The 22301-nt window shown below is 41.0% G+C and overlaps 1 protein-coding gene across 1 annotated transcript in view; it reads left to right on the top strand.

Moving 5' to 3' along the window:
- Positions 1 to 188: 188 nt before the first annotated feature.
- Positions 189 to 22301, top strand: part of LOC141009347 (striatin-like) — a 32769-nt gene continuing 10656 nt past the window's right edge. Inside the window, exons 1-4 of the mRNA XM_073481897.1 lie at positions 189 to 547; positions 14525 to 14628; positions 18144 to 18217; positions 21233 to 21311. Coding sequence (XP_073337998.1) covers positions 335 to 547; positions 14525 to 14628; positions 18144 to 18217; positions 21233 to 21311 — 470 coding nt within the window. The 5' untranslated portion in view covers positions 189 to 334. The remainder of the gene's footprint in view (positions 548 to 14524; positions 14629 to 18143; positions 18218 to 21232; positions 21312 to 22301) is intronic.

Here is a 22301-nt window from a genome sequence, read left to right as displayed (position 1 = left end):
CTTTGCTGTTTTCTGTATTTAGTTAGACATTTTTCAGTCAGTATGGGGAATAAATACTGATTCTGGATCTGTAAACAGAGTGTTCAACTGATTTTATCTCTCGGGTAACATAAACAAGGGGAGTCTGGGTAAGCGAATCGAGCGCCCCCAGCCAACACGCTGTGGGCGTGGCCGCTGCTGCTGACGTCAGTCAATGACAGCTAGCTGTCAGAAAGTGAGTTCATTCCCTCGAGTCGAGGAGACAGAGCGCAGTCGTTAGGTTTTTGCCCTTCCGTTGGTATCTAGCGCCTCAAATCAGCGAGACAGCGGGCAGAGCTCTCCACCGAGCCCGGCCATGGACGAACAGGCGGGGCCCGGCGTCTTCTTCAACAATAATAACAACTCTGTTTTAACCGGCGGAGGGAAAGGACCGCTGCCTGATGGCGACGCTGGGGAGGCGGCTAGGGCGCAGTACAGTATCCCGGGGATCTTGCACTTCCTGCAGCACGAATGGGCCCGTTTCGAAGTAGAGAGGGCACAATGGGAGGTGGAGCGGGCCGAATTACAGGTGAGAACCACCACATTTTATGTATACACGACCACATATCAGTGGCACTACCTGGGCATTGCGCTGCTCCTTTCTAGTAACTCGCGTCGAGTTTTTTTTGATTGTTCTGGTAACCAGGCTAGCTTGTTAGCTTTAGCTCAGGAGCTAAAGCAGCTGCAGCGCCCCCCCTGACCCGACTGCACGACGACTGTTTGCGACCTCTTTACTATGACTTAAACCACTAAACTTTCTTGCTGCCTTTAGGAGGTGAAAGACATGCTTTTTAGTGTAGGCTTTTAGGAAATTATGTCTAATTAAACGACCAAGTGATAGCTACATTTACTACCAAAGAGCAAAAACGTTGTGTAGAAACACAGCCGCTACCTGCCTGCTTGTCTACTTACAGCTAATTGTATAGCACCCCGCCTTGATTTTTATTGCATTTTATTTCTAAACCCATAAAAATTAAGTGGAGGAGAGGTAATTAGAAGTGTTTTGATCTTTTGAGAGCTGTTAGTGTTGACAAACAGGCAGCACATAACACACAACAGACTGTGGAGATAGTATGTATGTTTATGAATCTTATATTATAAGCTAGCTGCCATGTCACTGCCACTCCTAAGAGAAAATCAAAAATGCTGTGTTGTTTCTGTCTTGGGAAAAGGTCACAGTGCTTTTAATTGTTCTTATTAATTGGTCCACCATTTTGATAGTATAAGTGACCCCTATTTAATCGTCAAACAAGTCAGTTATTTAGCTATTTGTAAGATGTGGCAGGCAGTAGGTTTTCCTGCTGTAAAGAGAAACCTGACTAAAAAACCTGACTAAACCTGACCTAAACAAGGAGGTTAATGTTTAAGTTAATGCCTTGCAAATACCCTTGTTTTGTTGTGGTTTATAGTCCAAGTTGAACCTTCTCTCCATCAAGTTTCGTTTTGTATCCCCTTTTATTTTGTTTCCGTGTTTCATGGCACTGTGTGGTAGTGCAAAATGAGTCAGCTTACTGTATATATTTAGGTGAAGAAGTTAAATCACTTGGGTTGGGTTGGGTTTTTTTGGCTGGCAAGAATAATGTGTATAATATTCAAAGCCCTATCACAGGAATGTTTGTGGCTTTAGCTGACCCTAATTTAAGATAGAAACTATGATTGCCAGCCTACGTGATCGACTCTTCATACTTATAAGTGTCTATAGTAGGGAAAATGACTTGCCAGACCAATTGTTATGTTCAGGATCTTAGTGTGAATATTTGTTAGAAAATATTATGTTCTGTCCGTCATTTTGACCCAGTTGTGAGCCAGTTGTGCCATATCTGTTGGATCACATATACCAGAGCCAACACTGACTTATAGGGGTCTGATAGCCGGCAACTCTTTGGACAGACTGACCTCAGCTAACAAAGAGGCGAGAGGGAGACACTGGCATTGTTTTTAGACCGGTGACGTATACCCTGCTCAGTGTAGTAGGGTTTTGACTCATCTGGCTCTGTGTATTAAGCTTCCTGTCTGCTGTCATGAAGCAAGCTTATCAGCGAAGCAGCAGCAACTGCGGCAAAGCACAGTGAGGTTGCTAAATGGCTTACTGGGTGGTTTGTTTGTGGCGGGCAAAACGGTGCGCGCTCAATTTGAGTTCTTGTTTTCGTTGCAACTAAACTGAATGTCAGGCTGTGTCTCTATGTCTTGAGCATAATTTGACATGCAGTTGACTATCTAAAACTAAGGTTTACTCGCAGTTGTACCATAATCCCTGTAGCACAGCTTGAATCTGAATAGATGTTTCAAGAATGAAATATCAACTGTGACAGTTTACTCTCTATTAAAATCTTTCTATGTCAGTGCTGCACTGTACCGCAGCAATAATGACGACTCAAGGATTGAAAAGCTTTGAAAATCCACATGGGATGTAACCTTGTTGTGTCCTTGAGGGATGTGTACATGCTGTACATACTGCAAACATTAACTACATTCCCCCATAGAAGGTGTTCAGGAAGGGACCATAGTGAGGAAGAAAAGCTAGAAAGTCATTTAACAACATAAATAGAGATTTATGAATAATGAAAAGTTCATGTGGGCAAAGAGCCTTAATGGAAGATCCTGTGCAGAGTCTGAATACTCAACCTTCTGCAACATACTGCACCTAGCTCATCATCGTGTCCACACTTGCGTTTGAATCATAGAGTCTAAACGGACATTTTATCTTGTTATCTTATCTGGCATGTTTTAAAAAGGTTACATCCATGGTTTCAGATGAAGACCCCCTTAAGATGAAGTGAATACGCTCTTCCCAGGATTTTTTTTTCTCGTCGGTTGTGTAGTAGACGATGAATGGAAGACAGTTGAAGCTGTGTCCTCTGTCGGCTGTCTGGGAGGAAGGCGAACCCCAGGGCTTGTAGGAATGTCGTCCAGCCAGCCTGTTAGGTCATGCTCAGAGCCACTCCCCTCCGCTGGAGCAGCACACAAACTGTACTGTACATGGCCGACTCGTCCTGCTGCTGTGTCGTTTCTACGTAATGCACAGGCGGCTGTCATTCATGATTAGACTGCGGTTGAATGGTCATTGATAGTCAATTGATTGACTCGGTCAAGCTGATTTGCTTAGATAGGTTACAGCTCTAGTCTGCCTGTAGTGTGTTATCTTGCTAATGAACATGACGATTAATGGATTTATTGATTGATCTATGAAATGTCGTAAAATGGAGGAAAAGTCCATCACATTTTCAAAGGTGACATCTGATATTGTCTTGTTTTGTCTGACCAACAGTTAACAATGTGATAAAACAGAAACAAAGAAAAAAGATTTAAAGATATAATATGTAATGCTATGTATCGCCTTGAAATGTCTACCAGCAGCTAGACCTTTGTCAATTATTTTGTTGAGTTGCGTACTTACATTATCCAAAATGTTTCCAACAGTTATCAAACCGAGAGAAATCTGTATTTTTTTATTCAAGCTAACAGTGTGTTTCATTCTGGCGCCCTTTCGATGCTGCTATATCCTCTTTAGATCATAGATGCTATAACTGTCTAGGAAACACTAGATGATCTGTCAGAGAGTGAAAAAAGGAAGTCCTTGAAAGTGACTAAACGTATTGTGAATAAAACTTAAATACATGACCTCATCCATGAACCGTGTTGTCTGAGTCATGTCAGATAGATTTTCATTGGCAGTGATGTTTGTTAAACAAGGAAGACAATAACTCCCATGACCCCACGCTGCTTCTCAATGTCATCAAATGGCCTGTTTTGTTAGGGTTTTGATTGACAGACTCCCAGTAGCAGAAATTACATTTAAATGGTTACATGCATGTTAAAATAGTTGTTGATGAATTTTGATCTGATTTACCATCCAGTCGTTTCAGCTTTAATTAACTGATTATCAAAATGATCTTTGATTCATTTTTCATTGAATGCCTGAACAATTATTTGGCTAATCATTTGAGCTCTTTATTTTGGCACTGAAACAGGATGGTGGGTGAACCCAATTTGAGTGGGTTTCAAGTTAGATTAATGGCACACATGAGTGAAGTTTATTTATTTTTAATTATCACTGTACACACAGCATGCTGCCACTGACTTTAAAGCAGTGTTTAGTTGGGCAGGGTGGTAAGTCAGTGTAATCATGTGGTGGTTATTTTTGGAATTGCATTGTGTTTACATTATGTTGTCCAAATGATTTCAAAACATAATCAAAGAAGAAAATTAGTTTTTGCTTTTCATGTCTGCAGAAATTTAACGGCCCAGATACAGCAAGAACTTCAAGTGTCAGAGGCTGACTGTTGCTTTGCTTTACATTCCCTGTGTCTCGGCCAAAAAGCTGAAGTTGAACACACTGCAAAGACTACAGCCAACGGCTGACTAGCTTTTTTTTTCCATTACTGTTTCGCTTAGCTTAACAGCCAATCAGAGTGATTTCTCTCACCGACGGGCTCTACTGGGGAGTCAACACCCTCAGTCAGATGAAGAGCTGCCGACAAGGTCCAACTAGTGGCAGCGATGCAGGACCAACCACAAAAACTAATGCCACAGATGCTCAATGGCGGTCCTGATGGTTGGTCAGTGCCCTATGTTGTAATCCATAACAGTGGAAGGCTTATATACTTATAAGTGATCTTGCATACCTTTGCCAAATCTAATGTATATCTATCAGAAAAAAAACCTTATTGAAATTGCTACATTTATTTAATCGACATCACCCTGCAGTACTGATCAGTATAGATCTTTTCCAGGCCTGATGACTGAGTTTGACTTGAGTTACACCCTGAACAGGCCAGGCAGTGCTACAGTGTGCTTCCTCAGCCCTCCAGTTATGGGGAAATCCCTGCTCCATAGGGTATCTCCTTGCCAGAAGTATCTGTCAGCAGCCATAATTTGACACCAGGAGAAGGTTGAAGGTGACTCAGGGTGTAAGGTGGCTCTCTGTGGATGCACGCTGAAACGTGGACCCACTCATCTACATTTGGTAGAAGTGTGCCTTGTATTTCTAAAGGAAAAGCTTTTAACACGAGCAAGATTATTTTGTGGCTGGTGCTTTTTTGCTCTTTTCGATTACTTATCTCCATGTCAGAGAAGACCACGGCGAACTGTGGAGCAGCCTAGTATTAGCCTGTCTCAGTTAGATGACTTATTACTGTGATCTCATGTTTACTTTTACGAATGGCGAAGCCTGGGGCATATTTAGCTCAATGGTGAGGCAATGAGAAGAACTGAACCATGCACAAACATACACATATACGCATATACCGTGGCATTCAGAAATGGGTGTCACCGTCATTCCTCAGTCGAAACTACGTCCACCCCCAAGCTGCAGTTATTTTTATTTGCCCTCTCAGTGTGTGCCACAGAGTGGGAAAGTACAAAAAAAAAAGAGTATGTGCTTCCTCACCAAGAATATATGTACTCTGTTGTTGCTCTCAGATACAAACAATTGTTAAAAAAATACCAGTTCACATAGGAACTAATGCTACTCAAGTAGTCACAGCCTTTGTCACGTAACCAGGGTATAGACCACAAATTAAACTCCATCCTCAGTCATATGTTTCAAACAGATTGTGGTAAGACTTACCAGAAGCACCACAAAAACAGTCATTGCCGTGTCTATCAAATACTCACAGTACAGATAATTGTAAGTAGTTTAAAAGGGTTTGTGTGTTTCCTGTGAGGGAGCCTGAAGGGACCCTTGTTTATTAACTAAAGCTCGCTCCTCCAAGCTTTGCTCTACTGTCCCTGTTGGACTCACACCAGAGCCTTTCTCCATGCTGTAAAGCTGCCGTGTCGGCCTGCTAATTCCTTTCTCCTTCCTCCATTCACACTTACAGCCTTCATCTGTCTGCGTGGGATTGAGGGACAGCTGCCTGCTTGTGCCTCAAAGTTGCCGACCTCCCCCAGTTTTACAGTAAATGTGAGGTAGTCAGTCTGTCAGAGTTGTAAATTGGTTCACTCACCAGATCAAATGGTGATAATAATAATCTTGGTTCGCCAGTTTCTGATGGAACAGCAGTGTTTTCCAGCTATACATGTAGATATAGATTATAAGTATACTGGGCAACTTGGGTCTTTGTGAATTTGCCAGTGGATTCGTATTCATCCTTTTTTTTTTTCTTTTTTTTTTATACGTTGACATGTATATATTAACCTGTAGTAACGGGCTACAGCTTTTCATCTGCATAAACCATAAAAAAAGGAGTTGTGCTATTTATTATTGAAAACAAGATAATGCAAGATAAAGTGATTATTGTGCTACATTGTATTTCGCAATGATACTCTTGTTTTGTCTTGTGTTATAAATCCGTGGCATGCTTTCACCCCTGCCTAGAAGCCCAAACTGCTAGGCTGTGGCATGTTTCTTTCAGCTCACTGAATTATATTTCAAGTTCAAGGAAATCTACTGTTAAAAGACAAGTTTATTTTAAAAAGTGCAGTAAATGCATGAAGTATTCGTATTAAATAATCGTGATTTCATTATTGATTAAACTGCCAAAAGTTTGAACCATTAATCGTCCAGTCTAAAATATCTTGAAAAATGCTCATCACAATTTCTCACAGCCAAAGTGACGTCTTCAAATTGCTTCTTGTGTCCAACTAACAGTCCAAACCCTTCATTTATCACAAGTGACATAGAAAAGCAGCAGATCGTTGCATTTTAGAAGCTGGAACCAGCAAATGGTGATACGTTTTCTTTGATTGACTAATCAATTAATCGACGGATCGTTGCAGCTCTACTCTATGTTGACCAGCATTAGCCAAAGTTAAATCATTTTACTATGTACTTTTTTGCATCATATAACCAGTTTAAGAACTGGGCCGCCCCAGTGATCCAGAGGTTTAAGTTGCCAATCATAAAGCCTGATGTTTCTGATTCAACTCCGGCCACCTTTTATTTGGTTCTTGCACTTCTGATGTATGCAAGTAACTACACTGATGATCACATTTTGCCAGAAATCTATTCAGACCCACACTTTGCAGGCTTTTGTGAAATTATGTTCTCAAATTTCAAATCCTCTTGGCTCTTCAGGGCCTCTTTAGTCTCTGGACTTTGAAGCTGTGGTAAACGTTGTTTTCAACATGGTTCTGCCGGGACCACACCTCACAGTCACACGACCTGTTTGTCAGAGAAAATGCTGATGTTGAAAAATTTAGCTCTTTGCCTGCATGCAACTATGTGAGAGTGTGCATGTGCGCCATGAACCTTATGCAATATTAATGCAGCAACATGGGATGCAGCACCCTCGTCCTCAAGATGCCCAACATGCTGCCTTTGTTTGCACCCCCCTGTAAGGTAGCACTGCAGTGGCAACTTGATGTTGGCTGTGTGACGGCAAAGTGTAAAATGAGGCTCAAGTGGAAACTCGTGATGAGGTGAAAAAAAAAAAATCTGTCTCTCTGTGAAGGTTTACAGATGAGAGAACAATCTAGGGCCTTGCAACGATCATCTGTTGTTTTATGGGTATTGTACACAGCTCAGCTCGACCCAGATAACTGAGGAGAAATCTTTATTAAATCCAGTTTGAGCAGCTCACTGTCTCACCCTGACCCTCAGAGCAATCCTCACTCTGTGCAGTGTGGATCGATGTGCATTTGAAGGAGTGAGCTCCAGCCACAACCACAGATACTCAGTATTTCACAATGTAACTCACTGCTTCTGTGGCACAGAAGGACCAAAACGGCGCAGCAGATTAAGCTTAGTAGTTTGTTTGATACCCACACCCAGACAGCCAGTCCTATGATTGTGTAATATGTGTGCATACAGTCAGTATGTTGGCTTCTTACAGAAGACTTGTGAAGGAGGTGAAGAGACAGCTGGATGTGAAACCGGAGCTCATACTTACAGAGGTTCCTTGATGAGGGTAAAAGGATAATGCAACCTAGAAATCAGTCAGTGATCAGTCATCGTAGCAACAAATCAGTTTGATTTGTTACTACAGTATGTACGACAGTATGATTTTGTCTAACATCAAAGATATTGCACTACCATTAACATTGTGGTCACTGTCCCTTTATCATCCCCGGATGTAGATAATGTTACAAATCAGTGAGCATCTCTACTTTATGGCACCATTAGATTTTTATGATTTTTACATCAGATGCGCTGATGAAGATGATCTTTGATCTGTCAGCTATTTCATCTGCAGGATTGGCCAAAAATATCCGTAAACAGGGTCGTTAAATGTTTTAAAAGCATTGAATTCATGTTCATATAAAAATGTACTATTTAATTTGTCTTTCTGCTGTTGGCTGTAATGTGAGTTATGAAATGTTTGTGTATCTGATTGTGGGCTTTCAGAGATGTTACACACCTGTACAAAAATTGTTTTGAAGTTACAGTTGAATGTGCTGCAGGAGGCTCTTCAAACCTTTTTTGTGGATTTTCAGTCGATGTCATTAAGCCTTTAAGAAGTACTGCTACACTACCCCTGGCTACTGTAGCTAGAAAGCTCATTGTCTCATATTGGGCAATTGTCGGTTTTAGAGACCTAAATGGACTTATATAATTATTTTCATTTTATTGGTTTAATACATCCATTCACTGTGAATGCTATATTTTATTCATATCTTCCACCACTACCAATAAAACCTCCAGTCCAAAAACCTACCAGGGTAACTAGGTCTAACAGAGAAGCAACAATCCTATGAGAATGGCTTTCTACCTTAATACCTTTTTATTTTGTTGTATTTAAAGGATTAATCAATAAGGCTAGCCTGTAAAACAAATAAAATTTAACATTCAAAGTCTACACAACAATAATAACACTTTTTCTTTCAGGAAGGGAAAAAGGAAATGACAGTTAAGAAAAGCCAAAGCCAGGCTGTTTAAAAATACATTTTTACTAGTAAATCTTTTAAAGTGATTAGTATGTTTATCAGTGGTTATAGCTGACAAATGTATTTTGGCATATTCAAGATTTAACCGACTTGAAGTGAATTGTTTTAGCCATAAAAAGGTTTTATCTGTGGTGAACCGCTGTAGCCGCGTTACAGTCCCCAGCACTTCTGTCTTGCTTCAGTTGTTTTGCTGCCTTTTTTTTCCACTCTTGCTACTAGTGTAATGGCATGTGTGGAATGTACTTGGCCAGTCATCAGGTCGGCCATCATGGTGCTCATTGGTTTGTGGTAACTGTGAGAGTAAACCCAGTGTTGGCTGACAGAAAGGTTGTTTGCATTGTAAATGTGGGATTTACACCAGCCCCCTTTTCCTGGTTCTGCTCTGACCAGCATGTGTGACCATTTTGTTTGTGTGTAAGCCCTGAGGTTGTGTGAGTATCCACTGAATTTCTTTTACAAATGGAGTGAGCTCAGCCTTGCCACTCAGATGTACGGGAATTTTTCACAGTGTTCGCTCTGTCTAGATTAAATGGCCTCTTTGTGTTGTCGATGTCTTTGGCGATGACATAGAACAAGTCTGGGAGAAAACATGTCTGGAATTCACAAATCTTAGACTTTAAGGTCTCTGATTTTAGGACTTTATGGGTTTATAATCATCCTACTTTCATTGAGTGAAAATTAAGTTAAGAAGAAGAGCTAAAATTTGGTGGAATTGTTTTCCTCTTGCTTCTGTTTTCTGTGTAGTCCACTGCCAACAACGTGTGGTTAAATAATCTACACCCTAACTTTGTCATTATCATGCTTGAGCAATGTCAGTAAATAAAGAAACAAAACAGTTTTCTTGCTCAGATTTTAAACAGGTTGTGCAACGACCAAATTAGAGTAACTTAATTTACATCTACCTAAATCCTGCTGGAAAAATTGTATACTTAACCCATAATTGAAAATAATGCCACTTTATCATTGAGTATCTGTTTGTTTGTGTAGTTGTCTGCAAATGTGTCTAAGATTTTGATTAAGTAGGACTGAAAGCTGCAGTCAGTCCTTTTTTCCTTCTTCTAATCATTTAATTAAGAGTCAAAAGTTGACCCCCAAAAAGCTGACCAGTGTTTAGCCAGTGGCTGGTGTTTATTTTCTACCCTCGCTATTAGACTATCTCCTCTACCTCCTTTTCCTGTCTCTGAAAAGCTCCGCACTCTAGATGGATGCCCCATGCTACATGTCTCTTAGATGGACAGACTGAGGAGCCCTTATCCAATAGGCCAATAATGCAGGCAGTGTGAGGCCGGGAATTAAATGCTTCCTGTGTCTCTTTATGGCCCGAGTTGACTCATTGCATTCCTCCCAAGGTTAATGTTTGATGGGGGAGAGATGGCGAGCCAGAGATTCACAGAGCTGCACTCTTCTCTATCTCTGGCACCGCAAGACGCCAGGGGTCCCAGGGCCAGCGCTTCATTTGGACGAGGAAGTGAACGCTCGCTCGTTATATCAATCAACGCAGATGTACAGTTTCATCCACAGTGAAAAATGAGTCACTCTCCTTTTTTTGCCATGCAAGGTAACATATTGAGTCTGTCCACAACCTGTCAAGCTGCTCTTCTGTGACTATGCTTTAGCTCTCATTGTTGAAATAAGTGTGTTTTCTCTGTTGAAAAAATCATGGCACTTTTTAGTGGTAAGTCATTGTTTTTTGCTTTTCACCTCAGCGCTGGTTAGATTCCAGCCGGCACCATTTGTTGCATGTCATGCCCCTCCATCTAACAGCTCCTTCTTGTTCCATTACTTCCACAAGCCTAGTCAATATTATTTATATAGCACCAATTCACAACAAAAGACACTTTTCACTTGGAGCAGGTCTAGACCACACTCTTACATTCATTTACAGTGACCCAACATTCACCCATGAGCGAGCACTTGGCGACAGAGACGAGAAAAAACTTAGTAGACTCGGAGTCAAGGTGGGGGTGGCCATCGGCCTTGACTGGTTGGGACAGGGGTTATGCTATAAACAATTATATGTTATGACAAGGACCTTTTAATATAAAGAGCTACCAAATATTAGCTCCGCAATTAGCCTCATGAGGTATTTGTAAGGTCTGTAGCGCAGCTACATGTGATGCAGCTTCAATGCCCTGAGGCAGTGGTCCTAACTGATATTTGGACTGTAGCCACTTTAGCCAGAGTAAGTTATTTTGGGAGCCGAGCAGTCTGGCCCAATCCAAACACTAATAATTTTCCATATGCAATATTTTCCTAATGCCTTATTTGTGCCTCTTCTATGTGGCTCCCCTCCCACCCTACAAAGACAGCACACAGTGATCCCTGCTTTATCGGCTGTAAGCAAGTTGTCATCTAGAACGCTGTTTCCCTCCTGTCATATCCAAAATCTTTTCAATCCAGCTACTGGGACAAATATTTGTCATCAGGTACAAAATCAATGCCTTACTCACTCTTCTATGACTCCTGGGGCTTTTCTGTTTTTTTTTCCCTCTCATTGTCTGCTCTGCTCCATGTTGCTGTCACTGAGCCTATAAATGAGGCCTTTTTGTGAAGATAACCGTATTTGGAGCTACCTTTCTTTTTTCTTTCGTCTTTGTGTTTTTCATGCTTACTGATGCTGGCTCAGGGACGTGGAAAGTCAGATGCATACTAAACGTTGTTAACGTAATTGTCAATCCAGAATGCATTAGTATGGATCCAGCAGAGGGTAGATGCACATAAGACATGCTGAATAAGGAATCTGAGACCGCGGAGATGTAATAGGTAGAGTGATGTATATGCTGTGCTGATCCACCTTTCAGGAGCATCAATTGCTGGCATCAGACTGCAATCATGCGACTGTTGCCAATTCTGTGCTGTTAACACTGTCAGACTGAGAACCAGTACCTTAAATCCTTACGGCGCTAGAGCTCAAGCAGGCAGGTTGTAAGTAGTTCCTCCGCTGAGAACTGTGGATGCTAAGAAATGCTGTTATTATTAATACGAGGCAGATTGAAGTGCTGTCATGACTCATTGTTGCAGGCAGCAGCAGCAGCAGCGCTACTTGCTCTCTCCGTGTGAAACTGTGATCCAGCCCACTCAAACTCACACCATCCTCTGCATGTAGAGTGAATTGCAGGGAATCAAGTCAATATTCATCCCCTTTTAGGATGTTTGGAATTTGCATTTTGAAGTTTGACAGGAGCAGCTTGGCTCGTGGTGCTTGGATCTACCATTTTACCGTCTTTCAGATTATGTTTTCTGTTTGTGTTAATTCAAAACAAGATTCAAACACTGCACTCCAGTCATTCTGCCATCTTCTCCTAGCTACAGAGTGACACTAAATGCACCTCGTACGCTCATTGTCTTGCTGGCGCTTCTCAACAACTGAGAGTCTAAAGAGAGTGTTATTTTGATGAAGTGTTGAAATGGAAAAAACGGCATGCTTCTCCTCTTTTCTGTACACAGCGCAGCCTTGAGCAGCCTCTACAGTCGTTTGGCAGTCTTCACCTTGCTGTAACCCCTAAAATACTATACAGATTATGTTGTGTTTGGTTTCTGTTTCACTGCTCCTCAGACTATATGTAGTTTATAAGATGCAGTACACTCTTAAGGGAAGATTTAAAGCTATAAGCCGAAAAAAAGTCATTTCATTTTTATTGCACAACTTACAAATGGTATGAAAATAAATAATTCATAACTAACTAGTTAATTATAAAGTGATTTTTCTTGAGCACCAACCACATTAAATCAACATTTAGAGTTAGTAATACTGCGCTATAAAGTCAAAGGCACTAACTATGTGTTTGATAATAATTGTGTTGAGAGAAACAGATTTTCTGAAAACACACCACAGTGATTTCACTCAACAGGATTAAGGTTCATGCTAGCTGGAGTGTAATTACAGTTAGCCTTACCTAAAGCTACCAGTTTCCAGTAATTAGAAAATCAATTTTGATGCCACAGCCTCTTAGTAATGGAGTTTGTTATACCACATAAACAAGGCAGTAGCAAAGTGTAGTCATAATGGGAAAATAGCGACTAGGGGTGGGTGGAAGAAATTGATTGAAACTCCAGAAAAACAACTTGTATTTCTATAGAAAAAACATTTAACCAGTGATGTTGGTCAGTAAATTACATCTTCAATTCATTATTTTCATACAGGACTTTAAGAACATTCCAAGTATGTCTAATGTAGTAAACTGTGTAGAAGTAGCTATTTATAAAACCTTGAGGTGGAAATGGTCTTATTTGTACAACTACGACGAAAGGGATTTTCCTGTTGGTCATTGCGCTTTGGGACACGCATGCATCAAAGTCTGTGGTGAACTTAGTATGAGCTTTATGAACAACATGCTGCAGTGACACACTCCCAAGGAGCATTCCACTAAATGGTCCACTGAATGATGTGTGTTGCCAGGCTTCACTCTCCCCTGCCTCTACCAAGTTTGATTTTATCTTTTGTACAATGGCTATTTCTAACTAAACCCTCATTCGTTCTGCCATTATATAAGAGGAAATCAAGAGGCAAGTGCTGTCAATTAAAGTTAATTTGAGATTTATAGATCGCATTTGTGTAAATTACACATGGGATTCTTAGAACCTTCTTCAGCAAGGTTTTTTATTCTCAGCATCTTTAATGAATTGAACCTAGACACACCATCAGAAATGATCTTAAGACTAAGTACAAATTTAAGAATATTTTTTTACAAATGAGGCCCCAGTCACTGCGTCACTGTAGTTAAATGTCAGTTAGGTTTCATTTGCAACTCAGTAGGAAAGTGAATCAATGGTTTGGCACACAGTGCACTGGAGTAAGAGTGAGTATATAGTGCCTCCCATTCTATTTATCCAATCAATAAGCGTTTTGAATCTCAAATTGATCCTGAATCAAATTGTGACATCAAGAATCTGAATCGAATCATGATTACCAAAGATTACCACCCCTAATAGTAATACCAGATAACGTAGTCCTGCTGAAAGCTACTAGCCTGGCTTAGATGCCCCTATGAGTATCACAGTCGAGCAAGATTTTATCTGTCTTGATTTATTTTATTTTTTTTCCTTTTGTAAGGCAGACTACTTGTGATGGCGTATATGATGATTACAATCGTACAGCGCCTGATCCTGCTGTAAAATGGATTCACCTTTACTCAATGTGATCTTCTCTGTCTGATTTATTTGCCGCAGCCCATGAACTGCATGCCTCACTGTGAGCTAGCCTTCACCACTCTCATTACAAGTGAGCATGTGCACAAGCGCATGCATGTGTGTGTGTGTGTGGTACCCAGCAATGTAATGTAATGTAGTGCTGACTCAGACTGAGTGCGTCAACAGCTGCTGCCTGTTACTGAAGAGACACAGTGGTGTGCAGAGGGAAGGGATTTTAGGGGGGGGGGGGCGTGTGTGGGAGAGTGAATAGGTTAGATTAAAATAGAATAACACAGAATGATTGGCTTTTTACTTCCCATCATGCCATGCATTTTGACTTGACATCATCCTATTTCAGTCTTGTCAGAAGTAGTTGTTCTCAGATGTTCTCTCATGAAGGTTGTCTTTGAAATCAAGTCTTTGTTGCTAGTTAGCTCATGTCTAAGATGCCAAAACAGCGGAAACATTCACTCTATTTATAAAAGCATTTACTGTAAATCTCCTCCCTATTTTAAAATGGGACCTGACAATCCTATTTTTGTGTTTTCAGGCCCAAATCGCCTTCCTGCAGGGGGAGAGGAAGGGCCAGGAGAACTTGAAGAAAGACCTTGTGAGGAGGATCAAAATGCTGGAGTACGCACTGAAGCAAGAGAGGTGAGTGCCTTACCACCCACTGCTGCTTCAGCCCACCCACAACACACACAAATACCTCTGCTAGTCTACAACAACTGCAGTGATTCCATGTTTTGTGCGCTCCTAAAAATAAATTCCTCCCTCTCAGATATACAGAGAAGGGGAGAACATGGCCGTGTGAGATTCTCACTGGGCAACAGCGTCTGCTTCACCTGCACAAAGCTAGCACACTCTGCACATTTGATAATGTGAAAAAAAAGAAAAAAGGTTGCTTGCCTTTTTTTAAAAAAAAAATCCCAGCTTCCTCTTGTTTATATTCTACGCGTACAAGTCCAATGTCTCAGCTGGTGTCAGCAGAAGCCGTAACAGAGTGAGCGTGCCAGAGAGGTTCTCCCCCGAGTCCAGCTGGTGTGATGTCTCTGGACAAGAGCATGTGTTGGCATGAAGGCTTTGTTTGCTATCGGATGCTGATGACTCTGCACCGTCCTCAGTAGAAGGACGGAACAGGAAAGGAGGAGAGAGGAATTCTCGCTCCACCTGAGATGAGCTCAATGCCGCTGCGGTCTTTCTCCAGAAAACCAGAAGAATTGCATTGTTGTCATTCTCCTGTGCATTAGCCTGTCACCATCATACAAAAGGTCCCTGTGGCAGCAGCAGTGATCCACTTTGCATTGCCCTCCCTCCTTGACGCATGGCTGCACACTGTAACAGAGGTATATTTGTGACTTCAACACATTAATGTGACTTAAAGCCATCAAGCATGTCATTCAAACAGACTCTGAAGTAGTAGCCCTGGAGAAAACAACAAATGGTGTGAACATGTAAAGAATTTATGACGAGTGTCAACATAGCTCAGTGTCAACTTAGTAAAAGGATATTTCAGTTTATTGCAAGTTGGCTCACAATTTTATAGTTTTGGCCACAATTCCAAGAGATAATAACACATCCTCACCAAGGTTATTGCTGAGAACAGGGAAAGAAATGGAAAAATGGTAAAATCATTACCCACAGTCTGTTATAAACATCTATTACAGGCTTCAGACTGATATCCAGGTCCAACTTTGACCCTCTCTACTTACCATAGCTGTGTTTATACACAGTTTTCCTGTGTAATGAGGGATTATCGTGAACATTTCAGGCGCATTCCCTGTCAGTTTAACCTCCTAAATGAAGTGCTTTTCTTGTTTACAACCTTGTCTGAAAGCTTGTGTTTCTTGCCCCGTCAGACTTAAGCTGTACTAAACCAGAATTATCGTCGGATGTAGCTCACATTTTGACCGATCTCGTGCAGTTGTGATGTAATGCTGTCCCTGTTTTAGCCATGCAATCGAGTCACTGTCTCCGCCTACAGCAATACCAACAGAGGAAGTACTAAACTGCTCTGTGGTGGACAGTAGAAGACACTGGTTGTGACAACTTCAAGCTGGGAATGGGTGAAATTCTATGAATGCAAAATTAGACAAAGTCCTCCCTGGATAAGTAAAGGTTAAGGAAAGAAAGAAGAAAACTTGGATGAGAAACAAAATGAGACCACTGGCTGCCGGTGTCGTAATCGAGCTTGGAGCTGGGAGATGGTCCAGGCTAATGAGAGCCCTAACATAACTATGTTAGACAGGTGTCATAATAAGTTAGTTAGGTCATTCCTCCAGTCAGCTAGGGGGTGAGATACATTTTGTTAGGGAACATCATCATTAGGTTTGTTTGGCATGGAATCCTCTGGCTGTTTGTAGTGTATATTTATCTACTTTTCTCCTGTGAGATCACCGCAGACGCTGCCTCAGGAGCAACACTTAACCCAGGATTACTACCACTTTCCCCGGTTGCTAAGCAACAGGTCATGTCTCGGAGGGTATCTGAAAGCAATATCAGAAATGGCTTTCTGAATGTGGGATGTACCCAATTTAGAATGAATTTGATTTGGATGGGGGTTGCTTCCTCTGGATCACAGGGTGGTGTGGTGTGGTGTGGTGGGGGCTGTGTGAACTTAAAGGTGTGAGAGCTCGCCTTGTATTGACTTACCTCTGATATGGATGTGTGCAGTCACTGGAAGAAGCTGAAATCTCAGCAGTGCAAAAGCTGGAAAGGCCACATATCAGTATCGGAAATGCTTCTGATACTGAATTACCAGATTGTCATCGTTGAAACTGATGAGACAGCTGATAATTTCACATTTCCAAACCTGTAGTTTATTCACATCTGAGGGTAAGAAAGGCTAAGATGTAGTGAGCAACGATGGATAATTTAATATTCCACGGCTAAGATTTGTTGTGTTAAAATTAGTAGATTTTTTTCCCCCTCGTCTTGGAACGTGTTATAAATTGCAATTGTGTCATCTTCCTCTGAATCTTCTGAAACTGTAAGAAACATCCACAATGGCGACGACATGTTTTGCTCTCTTGTCTACACTGTGTGGCTGTCTGCGTTTGTTCTCCTTCTTCTTGGTGTTTATTGTAGGATCGCAAACCAACTTTAAAGGTGCCACCCACTGAATCAGAGTGTGAAGATGCTGCACTTGTTAAGTCAATGAGAACAATTTGGCTCCATATTATCAGCTCTAATTGTCGTCTATTATTTCATTATCAGCTGATATTATAAATTTCCATATGTATATCATGCATCCCTTTTTTTTCTTTGTGACAAACTGGTATCAGATCATTGCTCTGTATCAGCTGATGCGCAAAGATCAGGTATTGGATTTAGTATTGGGAAGGAGTATTTTGTATTATTTTCTTTTTACACATTTTGTCTAAATTGATAATTTCATGCTAATTGTAATACAAGTTTTTGTTTAACATGAGTAAAGAGTCTGATGATAAAAGTTTATTGCATTAACACCAATTAGATTATCATATATGTGATTTTTGAATACATTTTTGACAGTTTGAACAATCAGTCAATTAATTGGTCAGCCCATCAATCAAAAATAGTTGTTTTTGCTGGGTTTTTTTTGTTTTGTTTTGTTTTTTAAGTCTCCTATGATGGTACGTTTAATATCTTATCAGTATATCAGACAGAACAAGCTTATCAAATGTCAACTTGGAACCAGGGTAATTATGATCGGTTTTTCACAATTTTCTGAACAAACAAAAGCAATTAATTAGTAATGGAGGTGCAGCAAATAATGGTTTTGTTTTTAACTGTTAATTGCCAGCTAATTTGATCATTGATTAATCAAGTACTTTGGGAAACACTGATCAATATTTTGCACCATTTTCTGACATTTTATAGACCAAACAACTAAAAGGTAAATTCGACAATGAATATAATTGTTAGTTACAGTCCTGTTTTCTATATCATCATACATGGCGCTCTCTAAAACATTCCTTTAATGTTGTGATATCGATTTTAACGATGCTACTCTTCAGCCATTTATGCAAGTGAATCTGTCTAACAAGCTAACATGTTTGTGAGAAGTAGAGCAGTTGCTTTTGGGATGACTTTCAAAGCTTATGCAGATGCCACGCATAATGAGTTTTTTAAATAGCTTCCTCTCAGACCTTTTTGATCAGCCCTGTTTTTTTCTTCTTTACTTGCAGAGCAAAGTACCACAAGTTAAAATATGGGACGGAGTTAAATCAAGGCGACATGAAGCCTCCAAGCTACGACTCTGGTAAGTGTACGGCGGCTCAAACAGCCGACTCCACCTCTTCATACTAAATCACTGTGATTGTTGCATTCACATACCTCGAGTGACAGGACTGGTACGCATGTGAAGGCTGCACTCATGTTGAATCTTGTTGACCTCGATAGCTTTCTTCACAGGGTCCTTTCCTGAATGCTGAAATAGTGCTGCCGTTGTTACAGATGTACTGAACAATACTATAAAAGAGTCAATGAATAACAAACGGTCAGATTGCTTTAAAATAGTAGAGAGAGAGAGAGAGAGAGAGAGAGAGAGCGCAATCCTTATGTTACATGTTAGAAATAAAGATAAGTCTAGCACAATCGTTCCTTCATTTTGATTTCTGATGAAGACACACTCTAAAGAATTGGTTCACTCAAACTACAAAAAAGAAATGCTTTCACTTTCCTCTACTGGTATGTAGTCACGCAGCCTTGGAGATAGTTGTGGTTTAATTTGCCCAAATTACTTGCCTTGGATATTTCTGTCTCCACCCAAATACAATGATTAATTAAATTTGTGTTGCTCAAACATTCCAAAAATTCTTTTAAGAAACTATGAGAAACAGTTTCCCAGTTATTCTATTTAACCCACAGAGCTGTTTTAAAGAGGTTATTTATTTTGTAGATAGTACCTACTATGAAAGCTGTTGACAGTGGGTTATGTTAATTTAACAGTAACAGGGACATATTCTCCTTGGAAAGAGGTATCATTCTTTTTTTTTTTTTCATGTAAGTAGAGCTGAAACAGTTATATATCACCTATTTTCTGTCTCTTAATATCTGAATATTTTGGGGGTTTTATCAATCTAAGCACACTACCTTCAAGTTTAGGAATTTTTGATTAGCATTTTTCTCAATTTTCTGACAATTTACAGACAAGTTGTAGCCATGAATGCTAATTTTGAATGCTGTGACCATGCACCATGAAGTCATATGTCTTTCCTTAAGAGCTTAGAAATATTGGAAATTTGATCATCCATAATTCAATGACAGCTAGGGGTGTCATGATTTTCCAAATCCACGATTCAATTTGACTTCCAATTTTAAAGTCTCGATTCAATTACATTTTTTTGCACCGACTGCTATGCTATTGTTAGACTTAGACTTTTATACCCTGACAAATGTTTTTTTAAGCCATGATGCCCCCGATTTCAGAGTTAAAGACGTGCACTTGAATGCACCATAAAGTCCCTCTGAGTGATCCTCGGCACAGACAGACAGCAGAGGAGAGAAGCAGAGATAAATCTACGGAGAAAAATGATGCCAAAAGGTTGCAAAGACATTTGCGATTAATTTTTTTTACATTTTTTTTTTTTACATTTTTTATTAAATGTCTTTCAGTACAAACTGTCAGTGTGGCGGAGACTTAGGAGATCACCAAACGGAAATTATGCCTACTCTCGCCAAAATGTCAACGGCAGGGAAATAAGCCACATTAAAACCACATTCATCTCCGATCTCTGAATTACCTTCATTCCATTCGCTTGTTTATCTTCCCGCACACAGGATAAGTGTCTGGAAGTACAGCTGCAGGCTGTGAGCTAGCTGTGTCCTCTGTGTTTTTGAAGTGTTTTTCTTTTCCTTTGATTTTAAAATGGAATCGTGACACCCTTAATGACACCTCTACCTACTGATGAAGATTGTGCGACGCAATTGAAAAGCTCTAGGACAGCAACTAAATCTGTGTTGTGGTGAGGTTTTTTAATAACTGAATGGGGTTTCGAGCACACTGCTATTCATCAAAGGTCAAGAAACTCTTGGGAAAAGGCCAAGTCAAACTCTCTTCATGGCTAACTATCATTAGAGATAAAAAAAAGAAAAAAAAGCTTACACCAATTCATCTTAAAAGTTGCTCTCACCTTTCGATTGCAGGACCTTATTTTACCATGCTATCACTCTTGTATCAGTGCACTACCTGTTTCTCGTCATCGTAGTTTAATTGGCCTCTCATGTTCAAGTCCTCTGCCATCATTAAGTCAGATTGCGACATTTCCTCTCCTCTCCTCATCTCTATTCATGAGGGCCGTTCAAAGCGCCCAAGCCCTTGAAGTGTTGATGAATGAGGGGACGTGAAGGGGAGAGGTGTTAGGTGGGGATGGTGGTGGGGGCAGCCGAGGGGTGGGAAGTGTTGCTCGTATGGTGGTGCACCTGCCCGCTCCTCACCCTGCTGAATTAGGCATGACCCACTTTTTGAGGCGCCCTCGTCTGTCTGCCCCGCCAAATCAACCCCTCCACACACACTCCCGATCTAAATCTTATTAACACGTCTCTTTGCTCCACACAAAATTCCCAGCTGACTCGTGAGCGGAGTTCTGACGTCGTTGAATATCAAAGTGAGCTTTGAATCTCATCATTTGTTTTGTCTGAGCTGGAGACAGCCATAAAGAGTGTGTGTTGTCTTGGATGCTGCGAGCACAGACACATGTCGCTGCTCTTCCTAGTATGTCACGGGACATGGTTGACGCAGAGACCAGCCATTTTGAAGGTGGCGGAATGCGTCATTAAATACCAAATGTGTTGTTGTAAAATCAAAGAACAAGCTGTCACTAATAAGTTTTAAATCTCTTCTCTGTTTCTACAACTAGAGCTGTTGTGCACACAGTTTTAATAATGCAGTGAATACCTACTGGGATGAGAATCTTTGGATTGAGGCTAGTTATTAAAGTTGCACATGTTGACAAATAATTACTCTGGTCTACATCCAACCAGGAGCTACAATAACAGATATATCAGATGCTGATAATACTCATTGTACTTCAAGAGTGTTTTGTAATTTTTACAATAAAAGTTTTGTATAACTGGCACAATTTTAAAGAGAAGCCCCTCGTGTATTTAACTCTAACCCACTGTTGACCTACTAAAAGCAGCTAAGCGCTGGATGTGTCTAGTTGCCGGGATGCTGTGATGCAGGAATGTTCTGGTCGTGTTTACAGAGTGGAAATAATGTCAGTGGCCGTGCTGTTTGCGGAGCCCTAATTTGTGTCCTCCTCTTCTCCTCCAGATGAGGCCAACGAGAACGAGTCTTCTGGATCGCTCAACAATCAGCTGTCCTGGAAACAAGGCCGTCAGCTCCTCAGACAGTAAGTGCACATGTTTTAGTCATTCTGTGGCGGTTTCAACCCAGAAAGCAAAATCACTGCAATAAAATTAACTGAATTGGATGTTAGCAGGCTCCTAGTTTCATTTCTCAGCAATAGTATTGTCACTTGTACTCAGACTAACAGCTTTTATGAAGTACTCTACTGTGCCAAGTGCTATAGCCTTAGAAAACAGTGGGGAAGAGCTCCCTCACATGGGCAGACGCAGTCATTACCTGCTCTTTGTTTCGCTTTGTTTGTATCTCCGGTACACCCAGCTGGCTCTGGAAAGTTTGCTTATCATATCATCCTGCTCTCCAGTCAGTCCGTGTAAATAAACCGGGCTCCCAGACGCCATCAGGCAGCCTCACGCATCATCTGCCCCAACATGCTGGCTCATGAGGCAGCCAATTTATTCTTGACTCTGTGTCAGGGGACAGATCAATAATGTGCTAAGATAGCCCTCCCTTTCACTCGGTCGACCGCTCAAACTGCTCGAGCTTCTTCTGCATCCCGACAGGGGAGGTGTAACATCTGATGAGTAGCTCATCTCGCCTCACAGAGCTAATACCATCAACTAGACTGGACTGCCAGAGGACCTGTCACTTTTGACAGTAGCAAGTACTCGACTCTCACTCGTCTCTGATCATATGGAAGTCTTTGTAGCAAATGAACTTACTGTAACCTCTAGACCTCATTTGATCGCATCGATTATACGTCATGTCCACATCGCGTACCCGTGCTTGTGCTCGTGCATGAGCAACAGTACCTCTTCCAACCGTGCCAATGCCATGGAAGTGTACCGTGCTTCTACCGTCAGACTAATCAAACAACCCGGACTTTGGGGTCAAACGTGCTTGGGCACGGTACAGATTGCCTCGTGTGAGTGCGCCCTTAATGTTCCTTTGCAGCATGAAAGACTCATTATTACATATGTTTGTATTCCTTTCACAATAAATTGCATTTTTAAAAATTGGATTAGACCAAACACAA

This window comes from Pagrus major, chromosome 15, assembly GCF_040436345.1.
Source record: "Pagrus major chromosome 15, Pma_NU_1.0".
In the NCBI taxonomy this organism is placed as follows: domain Eukaryota; kingdom Metazoa; phylum Chordata; class Actinopteri; order Spariformes; family Sparidae; genus Pagrus; species Pagrus major.
Note: the sequence above shows the minus strand (reverse complement) of the source record. Positions and strands in the feature narration are given on the sequence as shown.